The following is a 20,364-nucleotide window of genomic DNA, read 5'->3' as shown; positions in this document are numbered from 1 at the left end:
GAGAGCTTCAACCAGCACTTAAGAACAGTACCATAAATATCGAAATCCCACATTTCACAGCTCATCTGAATAAATATGTAAACCATAGCCGACGTAGAACGGAACACCACCTGAAATAAACAAAAACGTAGTTGCATTAAGAAGCATTGAAGAATGGAATTTCAGGTGTGCTAAGTGAAAAAAGTTCTGGAGATCCATTTCATAACAATGTAAATGAAAATGTACTTAACCCTACTGAACTGTATACACTTTAAAATGGTTAAGACAGGGGTGCCTGAATGTCTTAGCCAATAAGTGTCTGACTCCTCATTTCAGTTCAGGTCCTGATCTCAGGGTCTTAAGATCAAGCCCCTCATGGGGCTCTGCACTGGGCTTGGAACCTGCTTGAGATTCTCTCTCTCCCCTCACTTAGCCACTCCCCCAACTCACCCTGGCTCTCTCTAAAAATAAAATGAAATAAAATAAGGTAAAATAGGGCAGGCCTGGTGGCTTAGCGATTTAGCGCCGCCTTTGGCCCAGGATATCATCCTGGAGACCTGAGATCGAGTCCCACATCAGGCTCCCTGCATGGAGCCTGCTTCTGCCTCTGCCTGTGTCTCTGCCTCTCTCTCTCTCTCTCTCTGTTTCTCATGAATAAATAAATAAAATCTTTTTAAAAAATAAGGTAAGGTAAAATTAAATAAAATGTTAAGACAGGGTGGGGGACCTCGCTGGCTCAGTCAGGAAAGCCTGTGACTTTTGAGCTTGGGGTTGTAAATTTGAGCCCCTCATTGGATGTATAGATTACTTAAAAACAAAATCTTAAAAAACAAATAAAATATTGTATATATTTTTTACCATCCCCCCCCAAAAAAAAAACAATGATGAAAGATTTTTCTTGATTGTGACATGAGACTTCTAAAAGCAAGCTTCATCCCTGGCATCATAAGTCATGAAGAGAAGATCTTGTCCCCACCCTCTAGAAGCTTATGGCAGAGGATTAAGACATGCAAAAGACTGCACCATATACAAACATTTCATGAAGGTTCCCATAAGAAACGTAGGAAAAGGGCAGTAAAGCTACCCAGGAAAGTCAAGAAAACCTCATTATGAATGCAGAATTTGGACTAAGACATCCCAGTTGATAAGCTCCCAGTCTAATAAATTCTAAATTATAATTCACATCATACATGCCCTTCACTCAGACTACCTCAAGGAACCAGGAAGGCTTCCCAGAAGCAAAGTAGCCTGAGACTAGTATAGAGGGATGGATGAGTAGCTTGTAAGGGGAGAAGGCAGGATCCTAATGCTCCAGGCAGGAGAGAGCAGTATGTGCAAAGACACGGAGGAAAGAGAGAATATGGCATGTTTGAAGAATAGCAAATGGTTTCCAAGGGCAGGACAGGGTAAAGCGAGGGAACATACGGGAAAAGAGATGAAATGATGGAGAAGCCTGGGTGGCTCAGCGGTTTAGCACCTGCCTTCAGCCCAGGGCGTGGTCCTGGAGACCTGGGATCGAGTCCCACGTCAGGCTTCCTACATGGAGCCTGCTTCTCTCTCTGTGTCTGTGCCGCTCTCTCTCTCTCTCTCTCTCTCTGCCTTTCTCTCTCTTTCTCTCTCTCATGAGTAAATAAATAAAATATTTTTAAAAATAAATAAAAATAAATTTTTTAAAAAAAGAGATGAAATGAGCTCCAGATTCCACTACCTCCCCAGGTTTCTACACTCAGAAGTCCAACAGGTATCTCACATTTTTTTTCAATTCCTATTCCTCCCAAATATCTCCTCCCCAGTCTACCCCACCTCAAAAATGACACCACCATCTGTCTATCAACCTGATCAGTACTCTTTCCTTCACTCCTCATATCCAATCTATCAGTATGTTTTGTGTACTCTACCCCAAAATGTATCTCAAGTCTGCCCACATCTCTCCATTGCTACAGTTCCTACCTTAGTCTATGCCACAGTTTCTATCCTCCTAACTTGTTTCTCTGCTTCTACCCTTGCCCCTACAAACAATGCACTATACAGAGCCAGAGTACTACAGGTGTCTATGCCACATCCTTTCTTCCTAAGTAATGAGAAGCTGATTCTATTCCATGAGGCAAGGGACCCAATCAAAAGACTAAACCTCTCAGCTTCCTGAGCAGCTACATGTGACTAAATTCTGGCCAGTAAGATGTTAACAGAAATGTCACATCCTGAAGCTGACATCACTGAAAGGTGTATCTCTCTTGTCTTTCTTCCCTTCCTCTCTCCTCTACTTAGAATATGAATGTGGTTACAGCAGTTCCAGCTATACCACAGAAGCCCAGTCCTGAGGAAGGCAGAACAGAAGGACAAAATGAGTCTTAGATCACCAATAATTGGTGACAACTGCCATACCAGCCAGGAATGGTCCTCCCATGGACTTCTTTCACCAGAGAGAAAAAGTTTACTTTGGAGCATCAATTTGCCACTGTTACTTTGGGTTTTTTTTTTGTTGTTGTTCAACAAAATCCAACTGAATGGCTCTCTGAACTTGGACCTAGCTTATGGTGACACGGCCAAACACATCATGAAGGTCAGAATCATCGGTAAATACAGCACCTGTTATGGTGTCTCCCTCAGGAGGATGGAGAAGGAATTTAAAAAGGCAGCACACCAAGTACACATGCTCCTTCTGTGGCAAAACTAATGAAAAAAACGAGCTGTGGGCATCTGACACTATGGTTCTTGCATGGAAACAGTAGCTAGTGGTGCCTGGACCTACCACCACTTCTTCCATCACAGTGAAGTGGGCCATAAGTGGATGAAAGGAATTCAAAGACCAGTAGAAGTTCCACCATTTGAAACATCACTAGCCTATAATAAATAGGTTAACTTATATAACAACAACAAGATCCAACTGGATGAATAAATGATCTTTTGAATGCATAATTTGGGAATCACTCCCCCACTTAAAATTCTTCAATGGATTCCAATTGTCTTTAGAACAAATTCTACACTGGCTACAAGGACCTGCGTGAACTGGCTGCAACCAGTCCATGTTCCCACCGACATCATTCCCCTTTTCATCTCCTATACTTCTACTACACTGGCCTCTCACAATTGTTTCCTCTACCTGGAAAAGCTCTTTGCCTCAACCTCCATATACTGGCTAAATTTCACCTTTCTGGCATTTTCTCAGACGCCTCCCTGTCCACCTCTGTAAAGAAGATCTGTTATTCTCTATCACAACATTCTGTTTCCCTAAGAATGTTTAATTTATCTCATTTGTTTACTAAGGCCACCTTCAGTTAATCGTTCTTATTAACCAATTAATTTCCTTTGGAGTACTCATCATAATCTGTAATTACATTTATGAACTTATATCTACTCTGTGTAGATACAAGCTCTGGGTGTCTGCTTATATCTGTCTCCTCATTAGGGTGTAAGCTCTTTACCAGGAGGGATCTCATCTGTGCTGTTCACTCATGCATCCCCATTGAATGGGAATTCCCCACTTTGAATTCCCCTCTAGAATGAAGGATGTTCATGGATAATGTTCTGCATTATAAATGAGGTTGAAGAGGTAAGCACATGTCAAATTATCATGGTCTTTGTAAATCATGCTTAAGAGTGAATTTCTAGAAAAGCAAAATAAGATCACTATAAAATAACAGTTTGGGGATCCCTGGGTTGCTCAGCGGTTTAGCGTCTGTCTTTGGCCCAGGGCGTGATCCTGGAGTCCCGGAATCAAATCCCACATCAGGCTCCCTGCATGGAGCCTGCTTCTCCCTATGCCTGTGTCTCTGCCTTTCTCTGAGTGTATCTCTCATAAATAAATTAAAAAAAAAAAATGTGCCCACTAGAGCTGCAAAAACCTTAAAAATCTAACAACAAATGTTGAAAAAAATGAAAAGAATAGGAGATTTTATATGTTGCTACTAGGGATATAGGCTGGTCCAAAAACTTTGAAAACTAATTTGCCATTATCTTACCTATGACCCATATATTCCTAATTATAGATTAAAAATATATATATAGGGGGGCACCTGGGTGGCACAGTTAGTTGAGTGTCCAACTCTTGGTTTCAGCTAGGGTCATGATCTGAGTCATGAGATCAAGCCATATGATGGACTCTGTGCTTGGGGCGGAGTCTGCTTGGGACTCTTCCTCTTCCTCTGTTCCTCCCCGCTGCTCTCTCTCTCTCTCAAATAAATAAATAAATAAATAAATCTTTAAATATATATAGAGAGAGAGGCGCCTGGGTGGTTCAGTTGGTTAAGTGTCAGACTTTTGATTTCAGCTCAGGTCATGATCTCAGTGTTGTAAGATTAAGCCCTGCATCAGACTCTGCACTCAGTGGGAGTTGCTTGAGATTCTTTTCCTCTCCCTTTCCCTCTGCTCCTTCCCCTACTCACACACCTGCACTAGATCTTTCTCAAATAAATTACTCTTTAAAAATAATAATAATAAACACATATACATACATATATATAGTATCAGGTACAAAAAAGCTAACTAAAATGGATTACATGTATTTTTTTCACTTTTATAAAGCTCAAAAATAAGTGAAACAAATAACATACTGTTTAGATAAAACACATATATATTAACACTACATAAACAGGAAAAAATACAAAAAAAGAATTGAGATAGTGGTTACCTATAAAGGCAAATGGTTCTCAACTAGAGGCAAGTTTGCTCCTCCAGGAGGTACTTGGTAATGTCTAGAGACATTTCTATTTATCATGACTTGCAGGGTACTACTGATATCTAGTGTACAGAAGCTAGGGATGCTGCTAAATGTCCCATAATGTGTAAGACAGCCCCCCCATCACATTATTGCTATTTTGGACCAAGTAATTCTTTGTTCTGGAGATTTTCCTTATACTCTGTAACACGTTTAGCAACATGCTTCACAAAATCCTGGCTGTGACACACAAAAATGTCTCCAGACATTGCCAAAAAACCCCTGTGGAAACCAGATCACTCCCTGTTCAAACCACTGCTCTCAAAGGAGCAGGGGACTAGAACAAGGAAAAACAGACAGGTGGTTTCACCAGCATGGGTAATGTTTACAGCTGTTCATTTTGGATTTTTCCAACCAGAATAGAGCCAAAGAGGGGATTCCTTTGCAAAGGTTTCTGTTGATATTTACTAACTGCAATTCTTCTCCTGAGTTTAATAACTTTTGCTATGCATCAGCAGGCATTGAAGTCTGAAAGCTAGATACTATAGCTATGGTTCAGACTTCTTTCAGAAAAGAAAACAATGATCGACTGCAAACTATAGAGATCCAACTGTAAAACATTAGAATTCCAAGAGTCCTTGACAAATATTACAATATTATCTACCTGGATGGATAGTATCCATCAGGAGATTATCAAGTTTTTGCTTTTTTTCTGTCTTATTGTTGGTTTCAGGACTCAGATGTAATCATATGAAGAAACAAAACCAAAGGATGCCTGGGTAGCTCAGCGGTTGAGCATCTGCCTTTGGCTCAGGGCGTGATCCCGGATTCACGGGTTCAAGTCCCACATCGGGCTCCTTGCATGGACAAGAAGCCCGCTTCTCCCTCTTCCTGTGTCTCTGCCTTTCTCTATGTCTTATGTCTCTCATGAATAAATAAATAAAAATAAAATCTTAAAAAAAAAAGAAACAAAACCAAAAGGCATTTTATTAATCTCACCCTGGTATCTTCACTGATATAACCACACATGACTTTCTCATTCTTGACCCACAGCTCACCAGCCTGTGCCCTGAAAAACACACACACAAGAGTTATTACAAGTCTTATATAAAACACAAAGAAACAGGGATGACTTCAGGGTGGATCACTGTACTCTGATACTTATCCCAAAATGACCTGCCCAGTTATAGATTTCCTTCCAGAGAGAATGTCATGAACAGATTATACAACATAAAGAATTCTCAGAGTGTATTGAATTTTGAATTTGTATGACATTCTTAATCTGGGAGTCCATAGGCAACACGCAAGTCTCAGAAAGGGCTTCAGGAAATCCATGAATCCTCTGAAACCGTGCAAAGTTTTCCAGGCAGAGAATTACAGTTTTTGTCAAATCTCAAAGGGTCCATGTCACAAAAACAGGAAGGATTGACAACAATTTTGCTAATCCCAGTTTTGATATGATGAGTTTCAACGGAAACAAAATCCATCTTAATATCAGGATTAGAAGACAAGCAGTCAGGAGGAATGTAGGGCCAGAGTCCCTATTCAATGGAGGCTATTCTGTGGAAAAATTCTCATGGCAACTTGATATTACACTTTGGGGGCTTAATGTCTTTTCTTCTGAAATGTATTAAGGGCATAAAATGAATAGCACAGTTCAAAGAGCAGAGCCTTCTGAGCTGACCAGCCTTGACTGGAACTAGTCTCGGCAGGAATCTCAGTTCTGAGGGTCATTTAAGGAGCTGAATGGCCATAGGGAAATAACTCTGAGGCCCAGCACCCTTATCTTAAAAAAAGGAAATAATGAAATCTACTTTATAGAGCTGTCCTAAGAATTAAACCAGATACTGTGGAGAAATTGTTCGGGACAGTGCTGGGATAGAAGGTTCTAGAGTTAAGAGTACTAGCAGCTATTTGTATTAAGAGTATTAGTGGCTACTTATATTAGCAAGAACTGTAACAATGGTAAATATTAATACAAAATGCTATCCTGGAGAGGGGTAGCTGTTATCTGAGGACCTTGTAATCATCCCTCAACCAACCACTCAAGCCCTTCTCTTCTAGCAACCCCAATGCAAATTCCTGCCTGGCCCTAAGCAATCAGTCCTCATAAAAAAGAAGAAAAGATAAAATCAAAGCGAGGAAAATGCCGTGTACCATGAGTCACAGCTCAGACTACCTGAGAAACACTGGACAATCAGTCAGCCTTGCTGGCCCTCCCTCCTGTCTGTAAAATGAAGAAAGCTGGACCAAGCCCATATTTTGTTTTGCTTTTAAATATGCTTCCCAGCTCTGCTTTCACCAAAAGTGCTACCTCTTGGTACTCCTTTGCTCAAGTGTGTCTGTGAGTGGACAACTCCAACAAGCTTACCTGAGAAGAGACTTCTGTTTCTTTAACATAAGGAAGGATTCAATGTTCCCATGATCTCTGAGTTCTATTAGCACAAAGTACTCTGCATACAGGCCACTAAATACCAGATTATCCAGACCTCTAAAATGAGCTCATTGTTACCACACTAACGTACCAATTTCTGCTAGTATGTATAGACAAAGTAGTGTTAGAAAATCTGAGCTTAGATTAGCATCTCCACTGTCTGTGGAGGTCAAGCCACAATCTTTCTGAGCCAGTTTTTTAAAAAACAGTAAATGTGGTTAATAAGAACCCTGCCCCATCCATCTTCTACAGCTCTTGGGAAGATCCAATGAGATATTGTAAATGAGAGGATTTGGTGAACTGTAAACCAGTTATTATTCCAACGTAAATGGTTCTTTATAAAACACACAAACACAGAAAATGCCATCTTAACCTTTGCTCCTAAACCTAAAATCTGCCCTTACCCAAATGGGAACTGAGAATGGCCCTGAGGTAGCTTCTCTTCTCTTTTCTGGTGGTTCAAGGGAAGAAAAACTGCCAGTGACAGATTCAAAATATCCATCCTCAGGACAAAGCCCAAGAGTGCACATGGCTCCCTGCATGAAAGGCAGAATGGGGGACACCTGGGTGACTCAGTGGTTGAGCATCTGCCTTTGGCTCAGGTGGTAATCCTGGGGTCCTGGGAATGAGTCCCACATAAGGCTCCCCGCAGGGAGCCTGCTTCTCCCTCTGCCTAGGTCTTTGCCTCTCTGTCTCTCATGAATAAAAAATAAAATCTTAAAAAAAAAAAGAGGCAGAATGACACACTGCCAAGCCCTGAGGATGAAGGAGGAAACCTGGCGGGTACTAGTCCTTGATTTATGTAGGAGTGTGGGCAGGGCATTTCTCCTCCCTTTTCTATGGAGCAAGCTGTTGTGGGTCAGTGATCTCCACTACCCTTTACAACTAAATTTCATCATTCTGTGAATACAAAGTTAAAATAAATGCAAAATATAATACCTGTAGTGTTATCTGCATAACACACCTTGAATAAACCTAAATGTCCAACAATGGCAGACAAGCTAAGTAAATTATTATGTATCCAGACAACAGAATATCATGGCACCATTAAAATCATGTTTACAAGGAGTTTTAACTTCACAAATGCTTATAAGCTTTTAAGTGGAAACAAAGGATACAAGATAGTACACACTATCATCTAAGTAAAAATACATGTATGCATAATTTATGAATAATTTTAAAAATATATAAAAAGGGTGCCTGACTCAGACGATAGAGCATGTGACTCTTCATCTCTGGGTTGCAAGTTCAGGCCCCACTTTTTAGGCATGAAGGTTACTTAATTTTCAAAAATTTCAAAAAAGAAAAGAAAATACTGAAAGGTTACACTAAAATTTAATAGTAGTTATCTGTACACAGTTGGCTTATATTCCATTGTAAGTTTTCTTCTTTTTTTTTTTAAAGATTTTATTTATTTATTAGAGACAGGGAGAGAAGGAGAGGGAGAAGGAGAGAGAGAGAAAGAGAGAGAGGAGAGAGGAGAGAGGAGAGAGGGAGAAGTAGGTTCCATGGAGGGAGCCCGACGTGGGACTCGATCCCGGGTCTCCAGGATCACGCCCTGGGCTGCAGGTGGCGCTAAACTGCTAAGCCACCAGGACTACCTCAGCTTTCTTCTTTTTTAAAAAAGATTTTGTTTATTTGAGAGGGAGTATGTGAGCATGCGGGGAGGGGTGGCTGTGCAGAGGGAGAGGCAAACTTCCTGCTGAGCTGGGATCAGGGCCTGAGGAGAAGGCAGATGCGTAACCGCTGAGCCACCCAGGCGCCCCAAGTTTTCTTCTTTATACTCTATTACCCAAATGTCTTATTTTTTTTTCAAATAATGAAAATAGAGTTTTTGGGTTTTCTTTTTTTAACAGTATATAAAATCATGTATACTATATTATCTCAAGTCAAAGTGGGGAGGGTAGAGAGGAAGACAGAATATTTTGGCAGAACTGTGTCAAAATGTTAATAGTGGCTGATTCTGAGTAGAAATATTGTTTATTTTTTCTGCTTCTTTATTCTATTTTGCAAACTGCCTACCTGGAGTAAGTAATACTTAGTATATGCCCAATATCTAGTACATGATAAACAAGTGGTACTTGGTACTAATTCTATAATTAGGAAAGACATTTTAAGAGAATGGCCACCGCAGAATCAGACTCAAGTCAGAGAAGATCCCAGAAGATCTCTGAGGTATGGAAGATCTAGCAGGAAAATACCCAAACTGGGTATATTAATGGGCTCTAACTGTGACTCTCCACACAAGTCTGTCTTCTTCTGGACAGCTGAGAAGTCAGGGCCAGAAATTATTCAGTGCTGCTCCCTCTGGAGTGTGAGTCAGAAAAAAAATTTTTTTTTTAAGTAAAAAAAGAAACCTTAGCTAGTCAGCAGTCCCAAAACTCTATCTGGAAAAAAATGAGATCTCTTCACGATAAGATCAAATAAACAAGGTTTCTAAGTTCTATGTTTTAAAAAAACAAAATGCTATTATTTAGGAGATAAGATTTTAGTGCAATATTTTTCTTTTAAAATTTTAATATTTTTAAAATTTTAATATTTTAAAAAATACACTGCAGGGTTTATTTTTAACTTTTTTTTTTAAGATTTTATTTATTTATTCATGAGAGGCACAGAGAGAGAGACAGAGACATAACAGAGGAAGAAGCAGGCTCCCCTCAGGGAGCCCATTGTGGGACTCAATCCTGAACTCCAGGATCACGTCCTGAGCCAAAAGCAGAGCTCAACCGCTGAGCCATTCAGGCATCACTAAACATTTTGAAGAATATTTTGAGAATTTATTCAGAGAAAATCAAAATGTTTATATTTGAAGGAAAAATGATGTTTTAAAGGCAAGATTTCAAGGTAATGAAACTCTCATATATTCTTAAGTATTAACTAAATTACTGGGTAAAGAGGCTAAATTACAGAAAAATTCAATAATTATGACTTTATGTAAATAATGACTATCTTTTGTTATGTGAGGTCCACAGCATCTTTTCTCTTTCTTTCTTTTTTTAATTTGCATGCCTCCTTATAGGAAAGAAAGTGACTTTTGATCCCGTGTAGGCAGACTATAAATAAGCCTTCCAGAGAAATAGTAAGACTGTGGTTTACATTTAACCATGAATGAGCAAAATATTAGGACATATCTTTAAAGTCTAAACCTGATGTTATATCAGGGTTTTCATTTCTATGTCTGGCACCATGTGGATATGGGCACTTGCACAGAAAAACAAGAAATTTAAGAATGAAAGGTATCTGAGTGGGTTTCTAAACAAGGGCTCAGCTAACTATAGCCTGCCAAATCCAGCCCATCTCCTATTTTTATGTGGCCAACAGCTAGAATGGATTTTATATTTTTAAATGTCAGAAAAAAAAAAAAAAGAAGAATTTGCAACAGAGACCTAAGACCCATGTGGCCCAAAGTGTAAAATATTTACTCTCTGGTCCTTTACAGAAAAAGATTTTAAACCAACCATTTCATTTTGCAGAGGAGTAGACTCAGAGTCCCCCTGACCTGTCCAACTCACCCTGCTAATCACTGGTAGTGCAGGAGTAGATTATAGGTTTCCTGACTCCTGGCCCACCACTTCAGAGAGACTATGTTATACTGGAAAGCATGAATCTAGTTTGCATTTCTTGTTTTGCTCAAGGCTTAGTCACTTCTTGGGCTGTGCTTTAAAATCTTTTGCTAAGACTCTTGACCTTCCAATTTTTGAACTATCCCCTTTTTGGGAAAAAAAAAATAATCCTTTATCCTTTCTTCTCGTTAGGACCAGTAGTTCAGACCAATCAAATAGCCCTAATTGATGAAATGTTTTTTACAGACAGGATTCTGGCTAATAAAGGTAGAAGAAATGACCGAATTAGAATATCATCATCTTGCAACAATTATCAATTGGTGAAACCATTAAGTGAAAAGTCGATAGGGAACTTTTAGTGGACCAGACTACCTCACCAGAACCCACTGGTCAATCCTGGTGCTATTAAAAGTGAGTCAACCAGGGGCATCAGGGTGGCTCAGTTGGTTGAGTATCTGACTCTTGATTCCAGCTCAGGTCCTAGTCTCTGTCTTGGGATCTTGCCCCACATTGGGATCCACATTCAGCACAGAATCTGCTTGAGAGTCTCTCTCGCTCTCCCTCTGGCCCTTCCCCTACTTGTTGGCACTCTCTCTAAAATAAATAAATAAAATCTTTTTTTAAAAAAAGAAGTGAGTTAACCAAATGTAAACATGCTTGTGTTATACATGATAAATTTCAGGAAAAAAACTTTCTTCTAAGGAGAAGAATTTTCATTATATACCTTTTTGCACTGTTTGAAGGCTTTACTCTGTGGACATTGTGCTTTTTGAATTAAAAGGACTTTCATTTTACTCTCTTCTTTATAAACGGAATTTTAGGAGTAATTTTAATAAATCAAGGGCAAAAATAAAAAAATAAAAAAAAAATAAATCAAGGGCAGTGCAATATGGTTAAAAAGGCAGCAAATCAGGAACTACTGTGCTAGTCATTTTGTCTCTACAAGTTTGTTTCTTCATCTGTGAAGTGAAAAGGTCTGATTAATTATATTTATCTCCAGCTTTTTCTAGTTCTAAAATTATGAGGCTATACCTCCTTTGTTACAGAATACCATGCAGCTTCAGCAACTTCCACTCGCCTTAAAACTACTATAGGGGTAGCCCTAGTGGCTCAGCGGTTTAGCGCCACCTTCAGCCCGGGCGTGATCCTGAAGACCTGGGATCGAATCCTGTATCAGGCTCCTTGCATGGAGCCTGCTTCTCCCTCTGCCTGTGTCTCTGCCACCCCCCCACCCCCAGCCCCATGTTTCTCATAAATAAAATCTTTAAAAAAAAAATCTACTATAGTGGATTTTGGGGTTTTTTGGTTTGTTTTAGCAACAGCAATCTAACCTTTTAAGCTTCAGTGCATTTTATTATATGGACATCCCATGCCTCAAATGCCATATATAGCCCAGTTACTGCACTAGATCCTACTCCCAGGTACTAGTTGAGAAGTCAATAGTGATGTAATACCTACCTGATGCCAGCAAATTCCACCTTCTGAGTGATATAGGCACATGTGCTGACCTAAAGGAAGATAGAGAGACAGAGAATATGAGATTCAACAATACATCAAGGCCATAAAAAGTTACAAAGAAAGTCTCCTGCCTTTTTAATTTCTTCTAACAACCCAAGGTTCAATTAACATGGGAGTAATAGATTTACCCCATAAGCAAACCTGCTGGGGCAGGAATAACAGTAGGTTCTTAAGACTGTGACAAGTATAGACAATAAAGACCAAGTGGAAAATAAGTGCCCACTTTCATTAACACACTTATCTTCACATACGTTTGCATACATATCTTTATTTACATACTCACTTAATTACAGAACACTTATTTCTCATTTTAGCTCTCATTTTCTAGAATGGAGCCCTCCCCTATCCAATAAAAAATGAGCAAACATTTTTTTCTTAAAATATTCCTTGTATGGAAATTCTACCTATAATTTGTTGCTTTATCATGCTCAAAATGCCCAATAAGAAGAATTTTCAGCACCAGGTCACAATTTACAGATCATTTTAAGTAGAAAATGTTAACTCAAAATAAATAAATCAGGAAAATGGGAGGAGAATACAGCAAAAAGCAGTCTAACTGGGAAGCAACAAGATCTGGGTCAACCTGGTGTCAACCACTGACTATAATTTTTTAGTCTTGGGTAATCGCTGTCCTCTCAATCGCAGTTTTCACACCTATAAATTAAGGGTAATAAATACCTGTCCATGGGGAGGTGACATGAACATATGAAAGCTAAAGTTCCATTCAACTGTAAAATAACAATTTCCCATTCGAATAAAAAATGTGGAGTAAAAACCTATAAACAAGCAAAACAAAGCTCAGGAAAAAAAAAAACTACAAAGAGAATGGAAGAAGATACACAAAGGGTTTACCATAATTATCTGTGATACTGGAATTAGAAATCATTTTATACCCTCTCCCTACTAAATCTCTACAAGGAACATAAATTATTCAACATAATGGGAAAAGTAACATACTTTCTTTTTTTTAATCACATCTTACCAAACTTTTCTTTAATCGCCACATATCCCCACGGCCAATATATTGATCCTTAAAGGTTAATTCCACTAGGTCAAGGGTCACATCCTAAAAGGGATAATCAAACATACCTCTCTGTGTTACTCTGCCACACTTCATAGTCTTAAGATAATGTACACTCAGCATGAAGAAATCTTTAAGCAAACAAGAAAACTACTGGAAGAATATCTGATAACACAACACTAACAAAGCACGTCATCCTCCCAGAAAAGGCTTTTGAGTACAGATGATAAGTCTACAACAGATGCTACAGCAGCTGGATCATGAGTAAGTGCAAAGAGTACCAAAGAAATAATTCTGCATTTAGTCTTAATTCTGGCACATGCACAGGACATTGAAATCTGTGCTTTATTTTCCCAGATAATGTCAATAATATATTTTAGACAATGATTTTTAACCTATTATAGCATCATTTCTCATTCCAGAAAAAAAAGAAATGAGAACACACAGAGAAATTATAGCATCTTAATAGAAAATTTCACACTGACCTTGACATATACATACATATATATGTATATATATTTTTTAGGAAAGCTTTTAAAAAAAAAGGGTGAGGGCTTTAAATGCAACCTAGAGAATACCTAGAATCTAAGTGACCTATGTGTGACTACATATTTAATAGTTCAACACTATACTTAAATAACTCATTCTTTCTTTTTTTTAAAGATTTTTATTTTTTTTAATTTTTAAAAAAAATTTTTAAAGATTTTATATATTCATTCATGAGAGACAGAGAGAGAGAGAGAGGCAGAGACACAGGCAGAGGGAGAAGCAGGCTCCATGCAGGGAGCCTAACGTGGGACTTGATCCCGGGTCTCCAGGATCACGCCCTGAGCTGAAGGCGGCGCTAAACCGCTGAGCCACTGGGCTGCCCAATAACTCATTATTTCCTTAGAGACCTAATCTTTTAGGAATGGTATTAATCATTCCCAAAAGAAAATCTGGGTGGCTCAGTGATTGAGCATCTGCCTTCAGCTCAGGGCATGATCCCGAGATCCTGGATCTAGTCCCACATTGGAAGCAGGGAGTCCTGCTTCTCCCTCTGCCTGTGTCTCTGTCTCTTTCTCTCTCTCTCTCATGAATAAATAAATAAAGTCTTAAAAAAAGAACAAACACCTCATTCCCCAAAGATATTCAAGTCCAGAACAAAGACATACCTTAGGGTCTACTACATTCACGTAAACATCTTGATAAGGTCTTAGTCGAAACACTTGAGTCACAGTCTGGTCCACACTAATAGTTTCTGAAAGAAAAGAAATCTGGATCAGATAACATATTCTGAAAAAAGCAGGTAAATATATTCTAATCTATAAACACTCAGTCATTTGACAAGCAACACAATGATCTTTGACCATGGGCAAGAAACACTCTCTGCCTTCCAGCATCTTAAAGCTTAGAATGCTCTGCTTTTTAGGTGAAACAAGCAGGTGAAATAAGACCTGACCCTTCAGCAATTAAAAAATAAGAGAGACAGAAAGAGGAAAAATAAAGAAATTAAGGAGCAACATAAAAAAGAACTGTAAAAATTCAGAAGAGGAAGGAGATCATTTCTCATTTGGAATGAAAGTAGCCGAGTTACTTTTCAATGGGCCCTTACATCTGGTAAGTAAGAAACATACCAGATGGCAGGAGATAATGTGGTGAGAGTAAGGAGGAAACCCTTAGGACTCGGGTTTTATAAAATGCTTCCCCATCATACTGAATTATAAAAGCTGTGGACATCATAATCCTTTAGAGCGAATCAGATTTTTTCTTCTTTTAAGCACTATTTAAGGAATTACCTTATTTGCTATCAATTAACATTTTGGTTCCTTGATCAGCATGGTACAGTCATTAAAAAAAAAAAAAAAAAAGAAAGGGTCAGATCCAGAATGAGTAAGTAGAATGGCTGTTCTGGCTTCTCAACTCCTGACGTCAGGAAAGCCAATTCACCTTGCTGAGACTAAGTTCCCTCCCACAGTCAAGAGTTGTGTGGGAAGATAAAAAGAAAGAGACATTACAAAAAGCTCCCAGTACAGTGCCTTGCATTTGTGATAGGTAATCATGAAATGTTTCTTTATCCTCCCTCACCCAGAGTAGGTACTTAACAAACATCTTGTGAAAAAAAAAAAAAAAAAAAACAGTATTTAGGAAAGCATGCTTTGCCAATAATTTTTCTTCTTTTCTTTTTCTTTTCCTTTTTTTTTTTTTTTTTTTTTTTGAGTTAAGTATAAAGCTTCACCTGTTCAGGTTAACTTTGCTTCTGACAATAAAGATGGTTTTTCTTCAGTGCCCTCAGGATGCTGACAAATGAGATTCCTTTGCAGTTTTGATATCTGACAATCTTTTTTAGGGGAACACAATTTGACAAAGAAAGAAGTACTATGTCCTCATTCCCTGAAATTATGAAGAGACGCTCCTTACAGTTTCTGGAACAGTTTCTCTAAGTGTGAAAATAAAACAGTAGAGAAGAGAAATGGAATTCCTACCTTTCTGTAGATCTTCCTTAAGTGACTTGACCTGCAAAAGCAGAGGGCTGGGGGAGAAACCAACAAAGAGATAGGATGCCATAAGTGGTAATTAACCAACTTTCTTCACCCCCCCACAAAAGGCAAACAGATCCCTGTGGACATACTGTTACCTATAGCACAACAAGTCGGGGAGGGGAGTTCTCTTAGAAACAAAGAAACTCTCCACTTGTCCTCCAGGAAATAGATAAATGCTACACAATTTTTCAAAGAGTTGTCATCTTGATTTTAAAAACAAAAAGAATAAGCTTTTAAAAAGATTATTCGTTTATTAAAACCTAGAGGGCTAGGAACAGTTTTACATAAAGGCTATCCTGCCTTGCAAGCCCCTTAAACAAAATATTTGAAACAGGACGCTGCCCTGGTAGTTCCCTTGATTCTAATGAGATGTTTACCTGTATTCATCATTGGGGTGAGCAATCTCCACAATGTCTCCAAGCTTGATGTGAGGAAACACTTTAGGGTTCATGACTAGCTCATCATCTGAAAGACAATTCAGTAATCTCAAGCAGAAAAGAGACTCACTTGGGCGACAGGCTATGGTACATACATTCTCATGTTAGGTCCTCGTGACCTCATGAGGTTGGTATTAGCACCCCATCTCGAGGATGAGGTTCAATTTTAAATCGCAATTCAGATGAACTAAAGCATTCACACAGGGGCACAAAGCTAGCAAGTAGCTGAGTGGGGCAGTGGTTCAGGGAACTTTGTCTTCAGAGCCCACGCTATTTCTACTACCATCCCACTGATCACAGGGAAAAAGAAGCCCCTTGCTCTCTGGAAATTAAACCTTCATGATTAACACTTTACTTCCTCAAATTATCATATACCTAGCATATACCAGGAACAAAATAGTTTGAGTCTCACAAATGGAGCACAATTCCTTATACTTCTACAGTGTTCAAAGAATTTCCAAAGATGCTCACAATAAATCTTTGGATCTAACAGAAGTGAAGAAATGACCTAGGTGATAAAGTGACTTGCCTAAGGATAAACAGCTAATAACAGTAGAGGCAGGACTGATAACTAGTCCAAGGTTTCTTCCGCCTAAAGCCCACCACCTCTCATATGTCATAAAACAAAACAAAACAAAAACCACAAGCCAAGTAAAATGACCTAGATTTTGAAATGCAACACTTGATCAGGGAAAAACTTTGGATATCAGTTCACATTAGGGTCCAATGAGACTCTTAAAATACAGGGAGGACATAGCTTCATATGTTTATATAACCCTACCCACCCTTACTGGAGTTGGGAAAAACTCACATATAACAAACTCAGAATCATAATGAAGGAGTGATTTTTTTTTTTTTTTTAAGATTTTATTTATCAGGGCACCTGGGTGGTTCAGTTGGCTAAGCATCTGCTTTTGGCTCAGATCATGATCCCAGGGTCCTGGGATTGAGCCCCATGTCAGGCTCCCTACTCAGCAGGGAGCTTGCTTCTCCCTTTCCTCCCCACTCATGCTCTCTCTCACTATCTCTATCTCAAACAAATAAATAAAATCTTAAAAAATAATTTATGTAAAAAAATAATTTATGTATTTATTTGAGACAGCACAAGCAGGGGAGGGGCAGAGGGAGAAGCAGACTCCCTGCTGACCAGGGAGCACGACATGGGGTTTGATTCCAGGACCCTGGGATCATGATCTGAGCCGAAGACAGATGCTTAACCAACTGAGCCACCCAGGCACCCCAAAATGGAGTGACTTTTTTTTTCTGTTTTAATTTTGAGGAAAAGATATGGCCTTTAATTATGCTAAAACATGATAAGTAAATATATCTAAATTTCAAATATAATCAAACCCAACAAAAATTCAGCCTAATAAAGCAAAGCACTGGGTTAATCCCAAATTTTATTTGGTATATTGCTTTCATTGACAGTTTTATGTCAAATCCTCTGTGATGCATTGCCCTACCTTTCATAGTCTGAATTAAAATCCCTGAGAACAAATTCCACCGTTTCATTTTATCATTTCCTTTCTTGGATGTCTGTCTCATCAGGCTAAAAGCTCCTTAGGGGGCACCTGGGTGGCTCAGTCAGTTAAGTGTCTCTCTTCAGCCCAGGTCATAATCCCAGAGCCCAGGGATCAAGCCCCACATCAGGCTCCCTGCTCAAAAGGGAGCCTGCTTCTCCTTCTCCTTCTCCTGCCACTCTGCCTGCTTGTGCTGTGAAATAAATAAAAATCTTAAAAAAAAAAAAAAAAAAAAACTCCTTAGGGACAAGGGACCTTGTCATATTCATAATCTTTATATATATCACAGATATGTACCTAATTTTGTTTGATGTGTTTTTATTTATAGTCCTGTAAGAGACTGAGCATAGGACCTACCTGACTTTGTTTCATACACATGAAAAAGTAGACTTGCATACATTGTATATACACTGTATATACTTTATCCTTGTATCCTTCCCTCTGTCAAAAGTTATTTCTGTTGTCTGTTCAGTTCTACTCCACAAATGTTTAGGCAGCATCAACCACATACAAAGTCTAGTATTAACAGACTGTGCATTTTAGCAGAAATTGTGTTTTAAATATAGCAATGCCTGGTGTATCCTTGTCCTGGTAATTATAATGGTTACATTTACTGAGTGGCACTGAGCCTGGTACTCTACTAAATACTTTACATACATCATCTTACTCAATCCTCACAAACTCTATCATACAGAAACTAGTGTTTCCCCTTTTGGGGAGTCTTTGCCCTTCAGAGACATACACATACATACACAAGAACAAACATGTAGTAAAATACAATTTTAAAAAGATTCATTGTGTTGTTAATTCCAACTTCTGAAGCAAATAAGGTTGTCAGGACAGAAAAGAAAATTACTCCTTTACAAAAAGGGAAAAAAATTATACTACTAATTGCCATCCTATTCTGCAGATTTATACACTCAGGTGCTAAGAAAAACAGAGAAAATGTTCTACTGTGCTTGAAGTTGTAGATAAGGTAAATGAGGGGCTTGCCTGAGGTCACAGGGAAAGAGGCAGAGCTGAAAAATCTGGTTTAGTACAGAACAATATGCTTTGTCCTGTCCTTCCTCACTAAGCCTCTGAGCCAGGCAAAGGTTCATATTTTGATCATACCTGTCTAATGTGTATGTACAACTGCTCTCATAAATTTCTTTTAGCTGCCAAGCCAGTGCAGACTAGGATTTTATAAAACATATGCAGTAGGATACCTGGATGGCTCAGCGGTTTGACGCCTGCCCTCAGCCCAGGGCACGATCCTGGAATCCCGGGATCGAGTCCCACATCGGGCTCCCTGCATGGAGCCTGTTTCTCCCTCTGCCTATGTCTCTGCCTCTGTGTGTGTGTGTTTCTCATGAATAAGTAAATAAAATATTTAAAAAAAAAAACATATGCAGTAAATATGTAATATAAAATACAAATAAACGAAGGGTAGTAGACTGGCAACATTGACAATGTCCCTTAAAAGTCAGAATACAAATGCTTTTAGAAGGGGCCTGTGCTCTCTGGTGCCACTGCCCTCCCTGCAATCGTATCATACCTGCTGCTTCACTCAGTTAAGTTGCCTGTAGCCTCTACTGTCACACAAGTCAGTGTGTCACACAAGTCAGTGTGTCATACAACAAGGACCTCAGCCAACTTACATAACGCCCAAAGACCAATCAATACTGACCACTGCCCCCAAAGCCCTTCTTGTGGATGACAAGTTTGTAGACTTTTGTTGTTCTCATCTTGTACTGTTGTTTCCTTCAGCTGTTCCACGCTTGGGGGAGAGAAGTCATCTTGCCTCTCTGTCACTGAAACACAAAGAAGCTAGAATGTCAGACTTTTCCTTGCGACTGCTCTTTGATTTCAGACCAGTGAGTATATACCGGTATTGTTCAGATGAGAGGGTCGCACCAGCCCTTGGATGCAACCACTGCTTGGATTACAAGGAGGGTTGGAGGAAAAACAAAAACAAACAAAAAAAACAAAACAAACAAAAACAAACAAACAACAACAACAAAAACAGAATCTGTGAACTAAGGGGAATTCGGGTCAGGGTGCATGCCAACCTCCAGGGAAAACTTGTACAGAATTGGGCACTCACTACTTCGTCTCTATCCAAGCTAACACCCAAATACTAAAGAGATCTTGAAAGAGGTTAGCGCACTCATTTTGCGGAAGAGGGAAAAGTGGGCCAGAGCAAGGGACTTGCCCAAGGTCACTCGGACACTGAGGCACTCCCCGCCGTCCCGCTTTAGGGAGAGCATAAACAGGAGGAGGGCAGGGGTTGGTGCCCTGGACGTCCATCCGTACAAACTCTCGGCGGTTCCGCCTTCCCACTCTCGCTGCTGAGCGGGGGCCACTACGGCTCAGAGAGGCACGGGGGCCTGCCTAAGACCACACCGCGGGAGGCGGAGCCAGGGCAGGACTCGAACCTGGGCCACCACCCCCTCCCTCGGGCTCCACACGCCCGGGGCCCGGTGAGCAGCGCCACTCACCCACAGCTCCGGAGCCCCTTCCCTCTTCAGGCCGGGGCTCCGAGGGTCGAGCCTCCCGAGGCCCCCGGCGCCTCCCCGGGACGCCCCCCGCCGACGCCCCCACGGCCCGCGCGGCTTCCGAGCCCGAGCTCCAGGCGCCTGCCGGCCCGCCCCGGCCGCAGAGCGCTCACCTGAGAACCCGCGCAGCTCCGGTGGCTCCGCCCCGGGGCCCCGCCCCCTTCCCGCCCCCCGGC

At 40.0% G+C, this 20,364-nt stretch overlaps 1 protein-coding gene across 14 annotated transcripts in view; it reads right to left on the bottom strand.

The window, feature by feature from the left end:
- DEPDC5 (DEP domain containing 5, GATOR1 subcomplex subunit) overlaps positions 1-20,364 on the bottom strand; it is a 125,101-nt gene extending 104,737 nt beyond the window's left edge. For 5 of the 14 annotated variants that reach the window (XM_025474647.3, XM_025474648.3, XM_025474649.3 and 2 more), the window contains exons 1-9: positions 20,132-20,282; positions 19,321-19,444; positions 16,072-16,159; positions 15,638-15,684; positions 14,327-14,412; positions 13,134-13,217; positions 12,092-12,141; positions 5,636-5,705; positions 32-110 (exon numbers count right to left, since the gene is read on the bottom strand). In XM_025474647.3, coding sequence (XP_025330432.1) covers positions 32-110; positions 5,636-5,705; positions 12,092-12,141; positions 13,134-13,217; positions 14,327-14,412; positions 15,638-15,684; positions 16,072-16,159; positions 19,321-19,378 — 562 coding nt within the window. In that variant the 5' untranslated portion in view covers positions 19,379-19,444; positions 20,132-20,282. The other 9 variants (XM_025474644.3, XM_025474646.3, XM_025474650.3 and 6 more) reach the window with 3 other exon arrangements.

Source organism: Canis lupus, chromosome 26 (assembly GCF_003254725.2).
Source record: "Canis lupus dingo isolate Sandy chromosome 26, ASM325472v2, whole genome shotgun sequence".
NCBI classification, from domain to species: Eukaryota; Metazoa; Chordata; class Mammalia; order Carnivora; family Canidae; genus Canis; species Canis lupus.
This window is presented reverse-complemented; position numbering and strand designations above follow the sequence as displayed.